This window comes from Pecten maximus, chromosome 14, assembly GCF_902652985.1.
Source record: "Pecten maximus chromosome 14, xPecMax1.1, whole genome shotgun sequence".
Taxonomy (NCBI): domain Eukaryota; kingdom Metazoa; phylum Mollusca; class Bivalvia; order Pectinida; family Pectinidae; genus Pecten; species Pecten maximus.
Window position 1 is genome coordinate 2,902,237 of NC_047028.1, and position 16,765 is coordinate 2,919,001.

A 16,765-nucleotide genomic window follows, 5' to 3' on the forward strand; every position below is an offset into this window, starting at 1 on the left:
GTGTTAGAGAATTCTAAAAGAAAGGGATCATTGGAGAATGTACTTGGCAACATAGTTTAAATAACAGGAGAGACAAATTGTTATCCAGAACTGGTTTACAATTGCCAAGGAGAGCTATATGAATTATATTGGACTATTAATCACCTGATACTGAGACTGATTTACACCTGTTTGGGAGAGCTGTGTGAATTCTGTTGAATTATTAATTGCGTAGAACATTGAATTGTGGGATCTATAAACATTCTTGATTCTGGAGAAAAAGATATGAAAGGATTACTCAAGGAAATATGTTATAAGATAAGTGATTAACAGTGTTGTTTTAATACACCACCTTGTACACCACTTCATGTTAATTGTGAATTATTACTGAAATTGGCTTAGTTTTGTATATCGCATTAAATTTTGTTTTGAACCTGGCTGCTGAGTTTCATTTTTATATTATTATGACATACCGATTGTGTAAAACACATGAAGGAATGGAAGATTTGCAGTTATTTAATTCTGAATTGAGTTTATTAAGATATGAATGATCATTTAACCTAGTTTGTGTTTTGTTCGGGTTATTTTTGTAATACATGTAAGGTGTGTAATAGGTATTTTTAGCAGGTACACAACAATATAAAACGGTCACCCACAACTACGGTTATTCACTTTTAAGCCAACATATTTCAATAAAATCTGCATAACATATTTTTACATATGTTGAGATTTCAGACACGCACATAGGTAGAATTGGCGTCAGAGATCAAATGTAGATGAACTGGTTAAATTGTGTTTATATTTGCCGTAGGGATTTGCGGGTGGCAGTCAAATAACAGCAAATAACATACTTGATCATTCGTTACAAGTTTTGGGGAAAAAACAAATATATCTATATCTGTTTTGTCATTCAAGCTATTGTCCAATAGGGACACAGGTCAAAGTACCTGTAGGAACCACGGAACCAAAATATTCCTATTGACGATAATGTTAACATTTTCATCTGTCCTGCTTAGACGGACTTTTCAACACTAGTCCACCAACCCTAATTTATCATCACACACACACACACACACACACACACCCACCCACCCACCCACACACACACACACACACACACACACACACACCTGTAAATAGAACATTTAATATATTCTACCAATTTGAACTATCATTTGAATGGGTTGCCATCTACACGCTTAATGAACTTCTCCAGACTAGAAATGTTTTTTTTTATATATATACATTACATCTACATGTATTGTCCAGCCCAAACATAAACTTTTTCTTACCTGAATATCCATCAGTATTTCCCGATGAATTCGTCTTCTTATTAAATCTTCCGTCCAGACAGGGAAAACTCACAATCTATTTAAATTTGATTATGTGGTCCTTAAAATAAAAACAATACTTCGGAAAGGCGGTGTGATCAGAAATCCAATATACTTGTTCCTAAAACGGCAGTCAGAAAAAAGTGTATGTTGTATCCATTGCATGTGTATTTAAAACAAATGTCTCCCTGAGGTACTGTACCATAAATAAACTACAGCCTAAAACAGAAGTAAAACAAAACAGAGTTATATAAAATAATGTGTTTATTAAACAAACTACCTTTGTAAACACACGTAAAAATATCACCAAAATGTTGTTTTTTTTCCAATCGGGTATTCCAATGTATATTAACGGTGGTCATTGTAGCACGAAATTTTGGGAATTCTGCCATTATTGGTATCTCTATATGACGAAATCTCAGGCAATTTGTAAGAAAACCCACGTTGGAGATGATTGGTAGTGCATATCAATAAGTAAGTTCCAAAAGTGACAATAAGTAGGACAATGCATGCACATCCATTACGGCTTTTACCGACCAGTTTGGTTGTTAGTAGGATCTGATTTTGCCTGGTTTTTAAGTAAAGCACAGATGACAGTATAACTTGTTACAAACAGAATATTTCGATTACTTTCCATACATTATGTACTGAATTAGGCCAAAGACTACGTTTATTGAACTCATTTTCAATATAAAATACCTATCCGATAGCACGACTTCAAGGAGATAACTCCATGATTTGCAATGTATACTGCCATGCTTAATTTAATCTAAGCATAGTCTCCACACACGTTTTCTGTTTATGATTTAATCATGCAAGCTATGCAAATTCATTGCTTCTGACGACGTATGAATCATATACTTTATATTTAGAAAATTGTGTACTTGCGTTTGGTTCTATTTAAAACCGTTAAATAATATATACTGTCAGGTACAAATTCAACAAAGCGAATAATACAAGCAAGTTGCCTGTTGATGTAGAGTGTTTATACACAGAAAAGATAATACGAACCATCTAGAGGTATAGCAGTGGATAGATACGATAACGTACATCTAGATGTATTATTCTTGTTTCGTATTACACGTGTTCAAGTATATTCTGAAGTGTCTTTTTAGAAATAAACCTGACAGTTATTGTCATTTTTAAACAGTATGGTACAACGAGAATATAGTATTCTCGAATTAATTCACATGATCGATCAATATTATATAACACGTTGTTTTTACTCATTGTACATCATCTACGTATTCAAACTGTGAGTGAACAATAAAGCTATGGATATCTAACATAAGAAACGCGGAGACTGTTGACAGCAGTATAGGTATACATACTAAATACTCATCTGTTTGTGAAAGGAATTTGAATCATAATCTCAGAAGTTAGTTGATTTCCAGTTCTCCCATTGTCGCGGGTTCGCTATTTTCGGGGCAGCCAAAAAATGTATAATGTACGAGCGGTATTTATTTACGTCATTCGTGGAAAAGTGGTTAAGCTGCTTTCAACAGTAATAAATGAAATTATTAGTCATTGTCTCTCAGCTAAATACCATTCTTACAATAACAATTACGACACAAACCGCTTTCTGTACCACGAAATAATGACAGACGGGCCATATTTCTCCTGTATACACTAAATAATTAAACAATAGTTTGTTACATCATATATGTCTACAAAAGAAAGAAAACAGAGCACAAAAATGCATCTTACCTGTACATCAGACCTAATTGAGTGACCTGTCAACCCGAAGGTTACGTCAAATCGTATCCCGACATCTGAGATATCTCAGTCAACACCACAGAGGTGATTCATTACTTTGCTTACATACGTTAGCTACTAGAAGGTGTAATGATGACACTGAATGCATTATTCAGTTGTGTCTTTTCAGAACAATAGTCGGTGTGACCTGTTTTTTTTTTTCGCTGGTTGAAATGTCCCCTACATGTACCAACTTACGTACAACGTTATTGTAGTCCCTGCAACGGTTGTGACCGATACGTCCTGCTTAATTTCTCTTTACTTACATGTGATATCACGATATTAAAAATCACAAAACAAACGCTCACACACTGAGTTTAAAACGCTTAGAAGACTATGCAATATGCGGATGTCGTGTAACTAATAAGTATTCATTGTTGGTCACTATCAAGATACGAGTTATCCCTCGTATTATGTATATCTATCTTCTTTTAGTTTTAAGTTTAAGTTTTATACATACAAATTTTAAGTAAAGTGAGAGTTGGAAAAAATTACAAAAATATCTTAAATTTTGGTATGTTTCATTTCATATAAGATAGCATATGATAATAATTTGTATTTGCTTATTTTCCCTACATTTTTATACGTTTGGAAGTTAAAAAATAAAAATAAAAAAAAATGTTCGGCTAAAATACACATTATAATATTCCATTAAAATGGAAAGTATTATGGCCTGCTTTAACTTATGCTTAGACATACAGTTAACAAAAAGATGAATTAAATAGCATAAACAATAATTAAAATGTTCGCAACAGTTTCTAAGATAACACAGCGAACAGTTGCTCTCTTAAAACGTTGAAAGAAATATTACCTCGAGTGAAGAAATTTATCTTCTTATTGCTGTCACTCCCGGTGTTCGGATATTGTATGGAACATTAAAAACAATCATTCAAAGTAAATGGCTGAATTAAGACTGTTTAGTTTTGACATAAACAAACAGCAGCAGACAATGTGTCTTCAGTTTTAATTGTGTTCATGCTTTAGAATAAAAGTAATTCATTAAAATGCTTTTTAATGGATATCATAATATCAACTTAATAGAGAAAACCTATTCACAGCTTACCAACGTCCGATAAGGGGGTCAGCTGTTCACAAAAATGAAAAGCGGCTGGAGTGATATATATCTAGGGGACATCTTTCTTGAGGAGATAACGTACTGGTTAAAATGACATGACAATCTATATCGGGGAGACAACGAACTGGTTAACATAACATGACATTCATCTCGTGGAGATAACGTACAGGTTAACGTAACGTGGCATTTATATTCGAGAGATAACTTAACATCATTCCTGTAAATGAATGTAATTATTTACATTCATTTACAATCCTTTGTAATCTTTAATTGATATACATTTCCTTACATAATGGTCAGCTTCTGTTTAGCTGTATCCACCAAAATATTGATATAAGGCTGGTAAAACATATAGCTTTGTGATGCATACGCCGTGAATATCTTTCTAAATGATCAGCGATTATTTAAATCGCCTAATAACAGCGTCAACAAAAACAGACCTGTAGTCAATGACATCTTCTAACGTCATGTGATAGTTATACGTGTGTTCATAAAGAGAATATACAGGTAAAGCTGTGTTCATTGTCAGTGTGAAGACGTGATACCGAGGAAACCTTGCTGACTTCTGGATTTACAGCCAATCAAAATACAACCTGCTTGCACTTTTACACATTAACTTCTTGGCTAGGTTATAATGCCAGTATTAATGATTTGTTTATAGCTGGATGACATAAAGGCAACGTAAAAGGGATTTGGATTACGTTTCGAGTCTGTGACAAAGTAACATAAAGTAAAGCTATCTTACAGAAGATAAGTTCACTAACCAAACGTCCGAAATAAAGATGTCGGCTACAAGTGCATATTTGGAAAATCTAATAGAGGAATGCGGAGGATTTTCCAGATTTCAATGGATCATGTTTTCCTTTATGATGTACAGTAAACTCTCTGTGACTTGGACGATGATGATGATGACATTTGCCGGCGCGATTCCAGATTGGCAGTGTGGATTTACAAACTATTCGAATCTTAGTACGGACCCATCAATAGAAACAAAGAATATATATTATATAGATGAAACGTGCCATCCTCCAACAAATTCATCTATTGAGAATTGTCAGGAATTTAGATTTTCGGAAAGTATGTATACTGTTGTTGATGAGGTAAGTTATTCAATTATTCATCCAAATTTAGTTCAATAGAATAACATTAAGTTGAGTTTGAACATGTAGGGCGAATCAAGGAAGGGACGGGATGGAAAACGTTAACTGGATGATCAAATCCAATATGTATTGTTGGCTCATTTCACGAAAAAATACTGTTTGCAAACATGAATGTAATTAGTAATCATTATCATGAATTTCACCTTTTTCACAAGGCACTTACTGTTGCTTAAATTATTCATTTTATGTAAATGATATTGTTATAAGTCCGTATACACATACAAAATGTACATTTTCAGAATAAACTGCTTTCATAAGGTTATAAACTCATATCATCAGTGTCATTTTGATAAATCCGTTTGCACATAGAAATATTTGATAACGCAAATTAACATAAGACAGGGGTAAGGATGGTGTAGTGACATCGTATTTAATCTAAACACATATATTTCAACATGAAATATTGTGGAAGATTCATATAAAGATCTTTTGGATGATAACATAAAATGTTATTAAAGAGGCTTGCCCGCAGAGAGATCAGAAAAAACAGATTTTTTTACACATGACAGATTGTTGGAATTGTTGAGTTTTTCATTTTAGTTTCCTTATAAAACGCTGAAAAGTGATATTAAAACCTCATTTTTTTAAAATATTTTTTATTTAATCGCAACCCGCAATAAGTCCCCGCTATAAAATGGAGTCTAATTTGATTGACACATCAAAAAAACAAGCACATGCACAGTGCCGCACAGTGATAACTTCAAAGGCAGCGGCGATTTACAAAGAAGATTTGCCGTTATATTCCATACATTTCCCTCTCAGGTTGAGTTTTAAAACGTCTTTTAAATACATATTCTGTAATTGTTTTCAAGAAATAAAGTCGGAAAGCCTCTAATTTTGTCACATAGAAAAGTGTACTGAAGTTTATTTAGTAATCGGAGATATGCCGTTTACCGGTCTGTCTGCGGGTAAGCCTCTTTGAGTATATGAATTGTAAATACTTCCATGAACATTTAGTCTGTAAAAATAAACAAGGGAAAAGGTATCATCAAACTGAAATGTAGGCACCAGTATAGTCTTGTATCACCTTTCACACTTAATAGACGAATAAAAAAAGAATGTGAAAATGTAATGTCCCAATTGTTAATAGTCTTGAAGATATTCAGAAAAATGAATTGGCACGAATGATGGCGATCGTAAGTTTCTTGGTCTTGGTTTGCAATGTAAGGATTTGTAATTAACCAGCTCCAAATTGTATGCAATTATATTTATACTTATAACCCTAAATCATATATGAAATATAACCAGGTAAAACATTACTGACAATAATCCCACTGAAACACTTTTATATTAATACAGAAGAAACTATGTTCAGTCTAACTAAATAAAACAACGTCCATCGAAATTAACATAATGTCTGATAAGGACACTTTCTCTGCCACTTTGATCGATTTGATAGATCTACATCGATTAAGTATTGTTGTTATCGTTCTTTGCAGTGGACGCTGATATGTGACAAGGACTGGATAGCCTCTGCAATCACAACTATTCAGATGGCCGGCTTACTGATCAGTTGTGTATTATCTGGGCATTTGGCAGACCATATTGGCAGGAAACCGACATTTTTTCTGTCGTTGGTCGTACTGACGGTACTTAATGTTGTGGCGGGGTTTTCGACGTCATGGCAAATGTTTGCAGTTCTTCGTTTCCTTCTCGGCTGTGGTATTGGCGCCAACCTGACTGTATTCTATAACTACTTGATCGAATTTATACCTACAAAACGACGGTCAGTCGCCATAGCATTTCCCTCATGGCCACTCTGGGCATGCGTGTTTGGGTTAATGTCGATGTGGCTACATGACTGGAAGTACCTCCATTTCTCGATATCTATACTGCTACTGCCCTGTCTGTTGATGTGGTGGTAAGTCATGATCTTGTTCTATGTTTCATCATATTTCGATTTATCTAAAACTTAAATGATTGTTCTCAACAAAGCTAATGTCGTATGTACATAACTACTACAGTTATTGTCGCCATGTTCCACATGTTCACCCTTAATGATCACCCCTTTGGCAACGGCAGAAAACGTCGATTTTGACGGACAACGTGTATGGTACATTCATAATAAATAATGCTAGACTTTAAATTACACCATTTGAGAAATATTACCCTATTGTATTATTAAGGAACGTGACGTAGTTCGTGTTCGTTTAATTTTTCTTCTCTTGATATTTCTTCGAATCGACTCCTTTTGGTTTATAAATACTTGTCATGACGGTTGTGAACAGGTTCCTGCCAGAGAGCTTCCGTTATCTTGTCACCCACAAACGACTAGATGAGGCGAAGGAAGTCATTTACAAAATAGCACGAATCAACGGCAAACCGGAACCGGATATGAGTAAGATGAGTTACCTTGTTGAGGAAGACCTAAAAGTCGACTCAGAACGGAAGTACAGTATACGAGATGTAGCTATGTCCCCACATTTACTGAAGAGTACGTGCTTACTGGGCATTGCATGGTACGACAATTAATTCATTCGTTTTCATAGCAGAGATATTGATATCATATATATTAGTTAAGAAGAATGTAGTGTATGCAATTTGGTAATGTATGTTTTTCAGTCCTAACTTTTAAAGTCAATTTACTTTAACATTTCGTAGAAATAATCTCGTAGCTCTTTTCGGGTTTCTTTAAACATTGTATGCTCAAAGGTGACATCAACCAAAACATAAAAGCAGACACATTGTATACACTTGTATTAGTCAGATTTATATGTATTGGAAATAAATAGTATATGTAGTCCTAATATTAAAATTCCTATTGCTGTATGAATTGGCAAATATGTCCTGGATTAAACTTTCAGTTCCTTTCAAAAGGAGTACTTAGCGAAATTTATCAGCGAAAAAAATCACCAGAATAAAATCCAGTGATCCCGAAAACAAATGGTACTTTTTACAATTAAAGTATCGAGATGTTTATTATACTATTGTATCACATGCCAAAAATACATACGATTTAGTGTCTGATATACGCATATACATATGATATTAGTCACATGATGTATGATATATCAATATGTGACAACCCATACACCGTTTCTAGGATGGCGTGTGTATGACAGGCCACATATATACGATTCACTGTTTGTAGGATGTCTTGTGGGTATGGATATTACGCGATTTCATTCGGAGTTCAGAGTCTATCTGGAAGTTTGTACCTCAATATGTTTCTGCTGAGCGTAGTTGAAATTCCAGGACAGGTATCGTCATACTACCTCACTAATCGGTAAGTAAATTTGATTGACATCGATTTTATATTACCCTATACTACTGGAAACAGCATAACCTAATCTACTACTACATATATGCTTAAAACTTCATGTTTGAAATATTTTTTTATATCACGAGAATAATTTGAGAAGTGCCAGGGTTTGGAGATGATCTGGGTTCATCTCCCCAAGAAGATACAATCTTTCACATAATGTCTCCACTCATTTAATCTGACACGATGATAATCTAATACACGCATTAAGGACAATTTAATTTAAATAACAAATCCATAGTACTGTAAGATGAACAAATCGTTCGGTCTAAAGGCTGATTAAAATTATTTCTTGTCTTGGCATTTATTTATAGTTCATATATATTTTATTTAATTGATATCGAAAGTCTATCAAACAAAAATGTATCTCCTCTAATGACAACGTTTTAGTACAACGAATGCAAAATAACATCTGGTTAACATGCAAGTTTGCCACCCTGTTTTTTATTGATTACGTTGGTCCAGTACTAACATTGCTGGCGTTATACCTCCTTATAGATTCATCCTTTTGATTATTTATCATTTTTGTCACATGTTTGTATATTTTATACCATATACAATATCATCGTCAATACGTTAAAATGTCGTTACTTTATCCACTGTAGATTTGGTAGAAAATGGGTGACGTTGTTTTTGCTGTTGTCGGCAGCCATAACAGGATTTGTTGTGGCAGCTTTACAAATATCTGGTAAAGGAATTAAAGGAACTAATATATGCTTTAAGCTTGTTTCCTATCCTAAATGTTAAAAAATGTATGTATACTTTAATGAATATTGAATAAAAGATTGTTAAACTAGAAATCTGGTAATGTTACGGCCTATGTATATTTGGTTAGGACCCGTAGTTTAGCCTGCTGTATTTAAAGTCAAACAATTCATCGAAATAGGAAATGCAACATTTGTGAAATCCAAACATATGCGATGTGGGAACCATATATCGTACTAAAATGTCAAATATTATTATATTCATTCTGTGATCTAAACATATGTTTGAGCCGCAAGCTACAGGAAAGTATTGTGTATTGTATGCAATCAATACATTTTTTTTCTGAAGGTCTGTTTTTTATTTGATAAATTCTACCATTACTGTTAACAAGCTAGTCGTTTTCATTACCAGTCAGAAATGACAATTAGATATTTCAACATTAATACTATGCTACTTGATTTTTGTTTCAAATAGTTCATGACATCCTTAACTAATTTTGTGCCTTCAGATTTGGAAATGAAGGACACCCTGATCAACTGGTTCGCCCTTGCATCAAAGATGGGTGTGGGCGTTGGCTGGGGAACACTGATCATCTTATCTACGGAGACATACCCTACTGTAGTCAGGTATGCTAATACGTACTAAAACCGATAAATCATAACGCTAAAACATCTCACTAACGCCTTACACTAACCATAACGGCACTAAAGGCAAACATTAACAATAATTGTAGTTTTTGCTCAATCAAAGCAAATCAAGTCCGTTTAATTACTTACTTACTTAAATGAAGAAAAAACAAAAACAAAAAACCCTATCCGTATAGCCAATATCTTTCAGAAATATCGGGTATGGAATGCTAAACTCGTTTGCTAGAATTGGAGCAATGGTGGCCCCACAAATAGTATATTTGGTAAGTATCCTCGTCAACGTCAACAACAACATATAGTATACGAAAGCTTTAATTTAAGAAATTGAGCACATTAAAATTGTGCTATCTTTTGGTCAAATCGGAAAGCTTATTGCAAAAAATCAGATCGATCTCAAACAACTCATTAAACAAAAAGTGTTTGACTACAAATATGAATATCAGATAAATGATAGTTTTAATACGAAATGCATTACCATTTTTTTCACAATGTTGCGTGTGATATATCTAATATGCTATCTTTATTTACAGAACAGCTACATACCAGGCGCCATGTACTTTATTTTTAGCGGTGTAATGGTCATATCATCAATCGGTATGTATTTCATCGAAGAAACAAACAAAAAACCTATAGAAGATGGTATAGCAACAGATGAAAAAGGGAGAAAGGAAATGCGGAATGTCCAAGGCCTTGCAAACGAAGCGTTCGACACCAGACTGTAACATTATCTCATTAACGTGTTGATTTCATGTTTGAAACATAATGTATATAGGAATATGTATTTGAAGCGTCTGAGTCTCTTATATGTCAATAATGCCAAACGACAGTCATGACGACTTCTATGAAAGTTGAGACTATAGTGATTATAAGTGTGCTGTAGTGATTATAAAGTAAAACAAGTGTATCATGGGTGAGAAACATGGTTACTTTTATTAAGCAGAAACTTTTCGGTACAAATCTGAACTACATGTATATATAACAGTGTAAAAGGTGAATATACATTGTGAATATGTATTTGATATATGTTGTTAGTAGATAATCACACAGTTGTGTAGGCTTTAAAAGTACTACTACATTAAAAAAACACAATTATTAAATAATAGAATTATTTTAGATCCTGCTCAACATTTGGTTTGACCCATTTTAACTTCCTAAAAGTCCTGTGATGCCACGACCATGATTACAGTGATGACCTCGTGTATCTCTGTCTTTGCAATCCTTTAAGTGTGATGTCAATCCTGTCGTTTCATTTCATTTTAACATATTTTATTGTATAACATCTATACAAACGGGTTAGATAGAAGGCTAGGCCTATATAAGTCTTCCCCAATATAAACAGAACAATAGTAGAATTATATTATAACAATTGAAAGTAGAGAAGTATAAGAAAATCGCATAATGTACATTGTAAAATCCTTGTAAGGTGTATTGCGTTAGGAACAAGGTATTGCATTTGTAAAATAAACTAGGATGATTGAATTTTGAATTTTTTACAGATAAAAGAAGAATACTGCTTTTGTAATACGATTGGTGTAAAATATAGCGTATTTATTTGTGTTGTTATATAGTAAGTGATACAATAGATACCAAGTACTGAATATAAAACTGCATGTAACCGCATTAATATAGGGGAATACATGAATATTCCGCTACTGTAATGACACATGTAGGTGACATACCCCGTGGTAGCCTGGGTCATGATATCTAACAGTATGATATACATATTTGTAGGCAGAGTAACAGACACCAGGTCATATATATCCTGACCCCAGATTTTCAAACTGCGGCTGGTAAATGCATAAACAGCTTAACAAAATAACAATATCGACAAACTAGATATGAGTGCCTATATAAATAACTTACAGTTAATAAATACAACGTACTGTAAATATTCAGGCATACGTTCTCTTAAATAGATTTTGTAAGTTCTGTAAAGTTAATAAGATTTTAGTGTGAATTGGTAGTGATCACAATGTGCTGTGTAATGACATCCGTATTAATTAATTAGGAAACCCGGATGATTTTTTATGATGAATGACGGATATAAAGTTACATAACGATGCATCATCAATGCATTTGTGGTGATTTAAAACAGCTTTCTAGGTGTATATTTTGTTCAAGACGATCAATTGCTACAGCAAACTGCGTGCATAAATGTATTGCTATTATTGCGCATTAGATATGGCAAAAATGACATTGTGGTTTGTTTTTTGTGAATGTCCACTATATCATGGTATGTGTAGTAGGACACCACTTACTACGCTGAAACAGTCGACATTATTTACATTAATGTCGTACATTGTGTTAATACAATGTCCACAATCCTCATGTCTTGTTTTTTAATGTTGATGATTTAACGAGTGGCTGTAAGTGAAGATGTTTCGTAGGCATGTAGTAATTGCTTTGCACTTTATAAAAGGGTCAACTACAAATCTGCGGTCGCCAATATAAACGGAATACTTTCACCTAAACCACTCTAATCATGTTGTGTTGTATACGGCATTTGTTTTTGCCCGCTTTTAAACCAACAAATGTCAGTATGACAGATTACACAATTTCCAGACATCGAACATGCCTTTTAACATTAAACAACACTGTTTCTAACAAGTTCAAAATCATAATTATTTATTTCAACATCCATACAACACTTGCCTAAACCTAAAAGGTGTATGTCCATACAATATGTCCTTAAATATGCAAATCAGGTAACATCGGCGATAGTAAAAACGCATAAATAGTCATGTAATTGATGTGGAAAATAGTTTTATTCTTCTTACATTGTGTATATCATAGTGCAAAGTGTAACGCGTGCAAATGCATATGTACAGGTTAAATTGAGTTAATGATAAATATGTAACAATGTCAGACAGGAGTCAGACAGGAGTAAACGATTTGATGACTAGCAGGGTTACAGTCAAACCACAAAACACAGGATTAAACGTAACAATACGCACGTGTGTATCGTCCATAAAACAGGATACGGTCAAACCACAAAACACAGGATTCTTTACACTATATATTACACTGTGATGTGCTGTTTAGGAAAGGGCGTTGTTCTGTATCGAAATACGTTTTGTTTCATTTGACTACTGAAACGGAAAATACATGATAGTGCATTTTAGTAAACAATTTCATTTGGTTACAATAAACTTGACAATACACACGTGTGTGTGGTCCATAAAACAGGATACGTCTGTCAAACATCAAGGTTAACACGGTAGTTTGTAAATAACCAACATATTTCAATATGAAGTCTTCACTCTTTACGTCACCACGATGCTTATTTTTTGCCGAGGTCCTGTTTAACGTTAAATAAACACGCACACCTGCTCTTTGTTCTGCAGATTTCCAACAGCATTGCTAAACGGGGACATGACACAAACCTAATTTAGTTTCCATATGTTTGTTAGGCAGTGCATATTATCAAACGACAGATGCAAATTTATCCCGCCAGAATTATGTGTAATACAAATTATGGATTTTGGAAATAAATCAAGAATTTGAAAATTTTAATAATTTTGCTGTTTCAAAGATGTCTTTCAGGTACGATGACATGTCAAAGATATATAGTTGGAAGTAGCATGTTGATATATCTGGCGAAATAGTATCTGCATGTGTTGCTGTCCAAAACAGGTCTGTTATTTGATTGTACTACATGTTTATTGGTGAGCATTAGCGAACCAAGTAAAGTATAGTGTTACCCTCATAGTATTTTACAGAAAATAATTATATATACATCTTATACTGTACTGACACATGGCAATAATAAACGGCTTTTTTAGCAAAATGAGAAAAAATTACATTATACACATCGTTTGAACAGCTGTGAGTTTAATAGAACAATTTAACTATACAGGAAGCTCTAGGTGGCGCTGCTGCAGGTGTCAATGACGACAACAGTAAGCACAAAATACAAAATAGTTTGAAATGAAATGTTGTTTTTTTTTCCTAATAATTTTGGTTCTTTATTCGATTTTGGATAGTACATGCATCTAAGTTTAGCATAGCTGCATATTCTAAAGTAATACTAAAAGAGCATCGCACATCTATACTCTAAAATAAATAGTAACTGGAAGTGTGACCAAGGCGTTTGACATTCATTGTGTCTCCCAATATTCCTCTACTCTCTCAAACTCAATTCAGTGAAAGCATCAGGCCCCTATAATGTCCCGTTCCAGCCCACTAACGTAAAACATTAATTATCATTTCGTGTCCGCTTTAAACATGGTCATTTTCATTTAAAAGTTTGTTTTTATTTTCAGTTTAGCCATAATAATCATTATTTTCTTTAATATGGATACTCTTTTACATATTTTAATGATGTATCGAATGCTAATCTTCCGATAGAGTGGTACATGTCACTCGCTAGGGTGTTATATCTCTGTCATCTCCTAGGGTGATATATGTCTGTCATCTCCTAAGGGTGTTATATCTCTGTCATCTCCTAGGGGTGTTATATCTCTGTCATCTCCTAAGGGTGTTATATCTCTGTCACCCCCTAGGGTGTGTTATCTCTGTCACCCCCGAGGGTGTGTTATCTCTGTCGTTCCTAGGGTGTGTTATCTCTGTCGTTCCTAGGGTGTGATATCTCTGTCGTTCCTAGGGTGTGATATCTCTGTCACCCCTAGGGTGTGTTATCTCTGTCACCCCCGAGGGTGTGTTATCTCTGTCGTTCCTAGGGTGTGTTATCTCTGTCGTTCCTAGGGTGTGATATCTCTGTCGTTCCTAGGGTGTGATATATCTGTCGTTCCTAGGGTGTGATATCTCTGTCACCCCCTAGGGTGTGTTATCTCTGTCGTTCCTAGGGTGTGATATATCTGTCGTTCCTAGGGTATGATATCTCTGTCATCCCCTAGGGTGTGATATTTTTGTCACCCCCTAAGATGCGATATCTGTAGCTTATGATATCTCTGTCACACCTAAGGTGTGGTATATCTGTCAAACTGAAACTGTAATTTCTCTGTTAACCCCGATAATATGACAGATAAGCGCGTGTCTGCATCAATACTATGACATAAAGTTTATAATTCAACCTCATCATGTCAACACGACGATGAATCTACAAGATTCGTTTAATATTTAAACAACTCGACCCATGTTTTAATTAATCATCATTATGAGAGAAAATCAGCCATCCCCCTTCCTTGAGGATATGTTAATCTCATTCAATGGAGAAAGCCTTGGATTAGACAACCAATGATATTCCTCTGTGAGTTGGATATTTCTCTATCACAGCCTTAAGGTAGGAGAAGATGATATTAATAACCTGATCCAATAGTGGTATTTAACCAAATTATTGCATTAATTATCTGCTAGTAAAAATATTACATATTTTCGATTTTTGTAAACTTTTCGAAAGATTATCTTACTCCTTAAATGTATAGATGTCCTATACAGTCTACTATCGGCGACATGTATGTGTACTGCACCATATTGATGAGTTGTCACTTGTGTCATAACATGATTACTTCTCAATGTTCGCCAGCAATTACACAGATAAACATTTAGCTAAACTTACGAAATGTCGTCAATAAAGCAACGTTTGCTAATTGAGTAGCCTAAATGCTTTCATTGAAGAGAAGAAGCTACAGTGTTGCTTAATCGAAAGTTTTATTTCAATTACCAGGGTATCAATTTACATTTTAGTTGAGCTACTTAAGTCAAATTGATAATCCTTTATTCAAACATTTAAATTAAATGCAATACCATAACAATGTAATAAAACCTTATTCTTACAACATAAATTCACTAGCTGTTATGCTACTTAGAGGAACAATATTGACAGGAATAGGCATGATCGCAATCAATTTTATTTCAATTATTTTTTTTATTCCGTATGCAAATAGCATATAGGATCACAATATACATACATATGACAACGTTTTACATTTGTGCAAGACGGCGGAGAACACAGCCAATGTAACACAAAGTATTATACATTTCAATAAAGCATGTGTTAATATTTTTTGCCATCACAAAATGTGTATATCATACAATTACAATATTACAATTGCAATTTTAAACTACACGAATTTTTAAGACATAAAAAGACAATCACATACTTGACATTATATTCCTAGGCATATTTTCTCTAGAAGGTTCTGATAAAGAAAATACTGTTGTGCAATTACTAATTAATTAACTATTAATCAAATATATAAATACTTATTAACTAAGTAACAGTCACTTCCTTTTGGCCGTTGCCTGAATTAAATATTTTCCAAAATTTCTTAAAGTTTTTATATTGGTACTACAGAACAATTCAGTCATTTTGAAAACAGATCGACGGCGATAAAAATATGATTTTAAATACTTCACCCTTAAATCCAAATACTTTGGACATAACAAAATAAAATGGACTTCATCGTCAACTTCATAATATAACATAAGATATAGGACATACTATGACGACGGTACTGGTTACACCTGGCCAGAGAAGCTCCTGACCTTCAGCGGCCTCATGCCTGAAACAAAACTATGTTTTTGCTGAAAATTGGCACAGTGATGGGTAAAAGTTGTGTGGTCCAAATGATGTATTAATACCTGTTGTTAAATGCCGTTTTTCTAGACTTTCAAGAAGTTTTGTTAATACAATAGACTACACGCACGTGAGCTCTATCTGGCTATTTATAGCCACCATACCTGTGTGTCTTATTCCCAAAGTTTGGATACCTCATCTGTACGACCGACCTGTCGTCACGCACTATTTGACTCCTATATTCACCTTTATCATTCATGTATAAGGTTGGTACCAGTGGCTACTTGTGACATCGTCTAACAGGTTTTTTGGGTATGCATACTTAAAATTATTGAAATATTGACTTTTGATGTATATTTTGATGTATATTTGT

The 16,765-nt window shown here is 34.0% G+C and overlaps 1 protein-coding gene across 2 annotated transcripts; it reads left to right on the top strand.

Annotated features, from left to right (window-relative positions):
- The first annotated feature begins 4,682 nt into the window (after positions 1 to 4,682).
- LOC117342925 (solute carrier family 22 member 21-like) lies at positions 4,683 to 12,521 on the top strand. 2 transcript variants are annotated; one of them, XM_033905224.1, is made up of 8 exons: positions 4,683 to 5,240; positions 6,740 to 7,161; positions 7,529 to 7,759; positions 8,392 to 8,526; positions 9,168 to 9,250; positions 9,776 to 9,893; positions 10,105 to 10,177; positions 10,445 to 12,521. In XM_033905224.1, exons 1-8 carry the CDS (start codon positions 4,923 to 4,925, stop codon positions 10,634 to 10,636), a joined length of 1,572 nt encoding a protein of 523 aa, XP_033761115.1. In that variant the 5' UTR covers positions 4,683 to 4,922; the 3' UTR covers positions 10,637 to 12,521. The 2 variants fall into 2 exon arrangements, with proteins under 2 accessions (XP_033761115.1, XP_033761116.1); XM_033905225.1 differs by lacking the exon at positions 9,168 to 9,250 and having other exon boundaries at positions 10,445 to 10,554.
- The last annotated feature ends 4,244 nt before the right edge of the window (positions 12,522 to 16,765 follow it).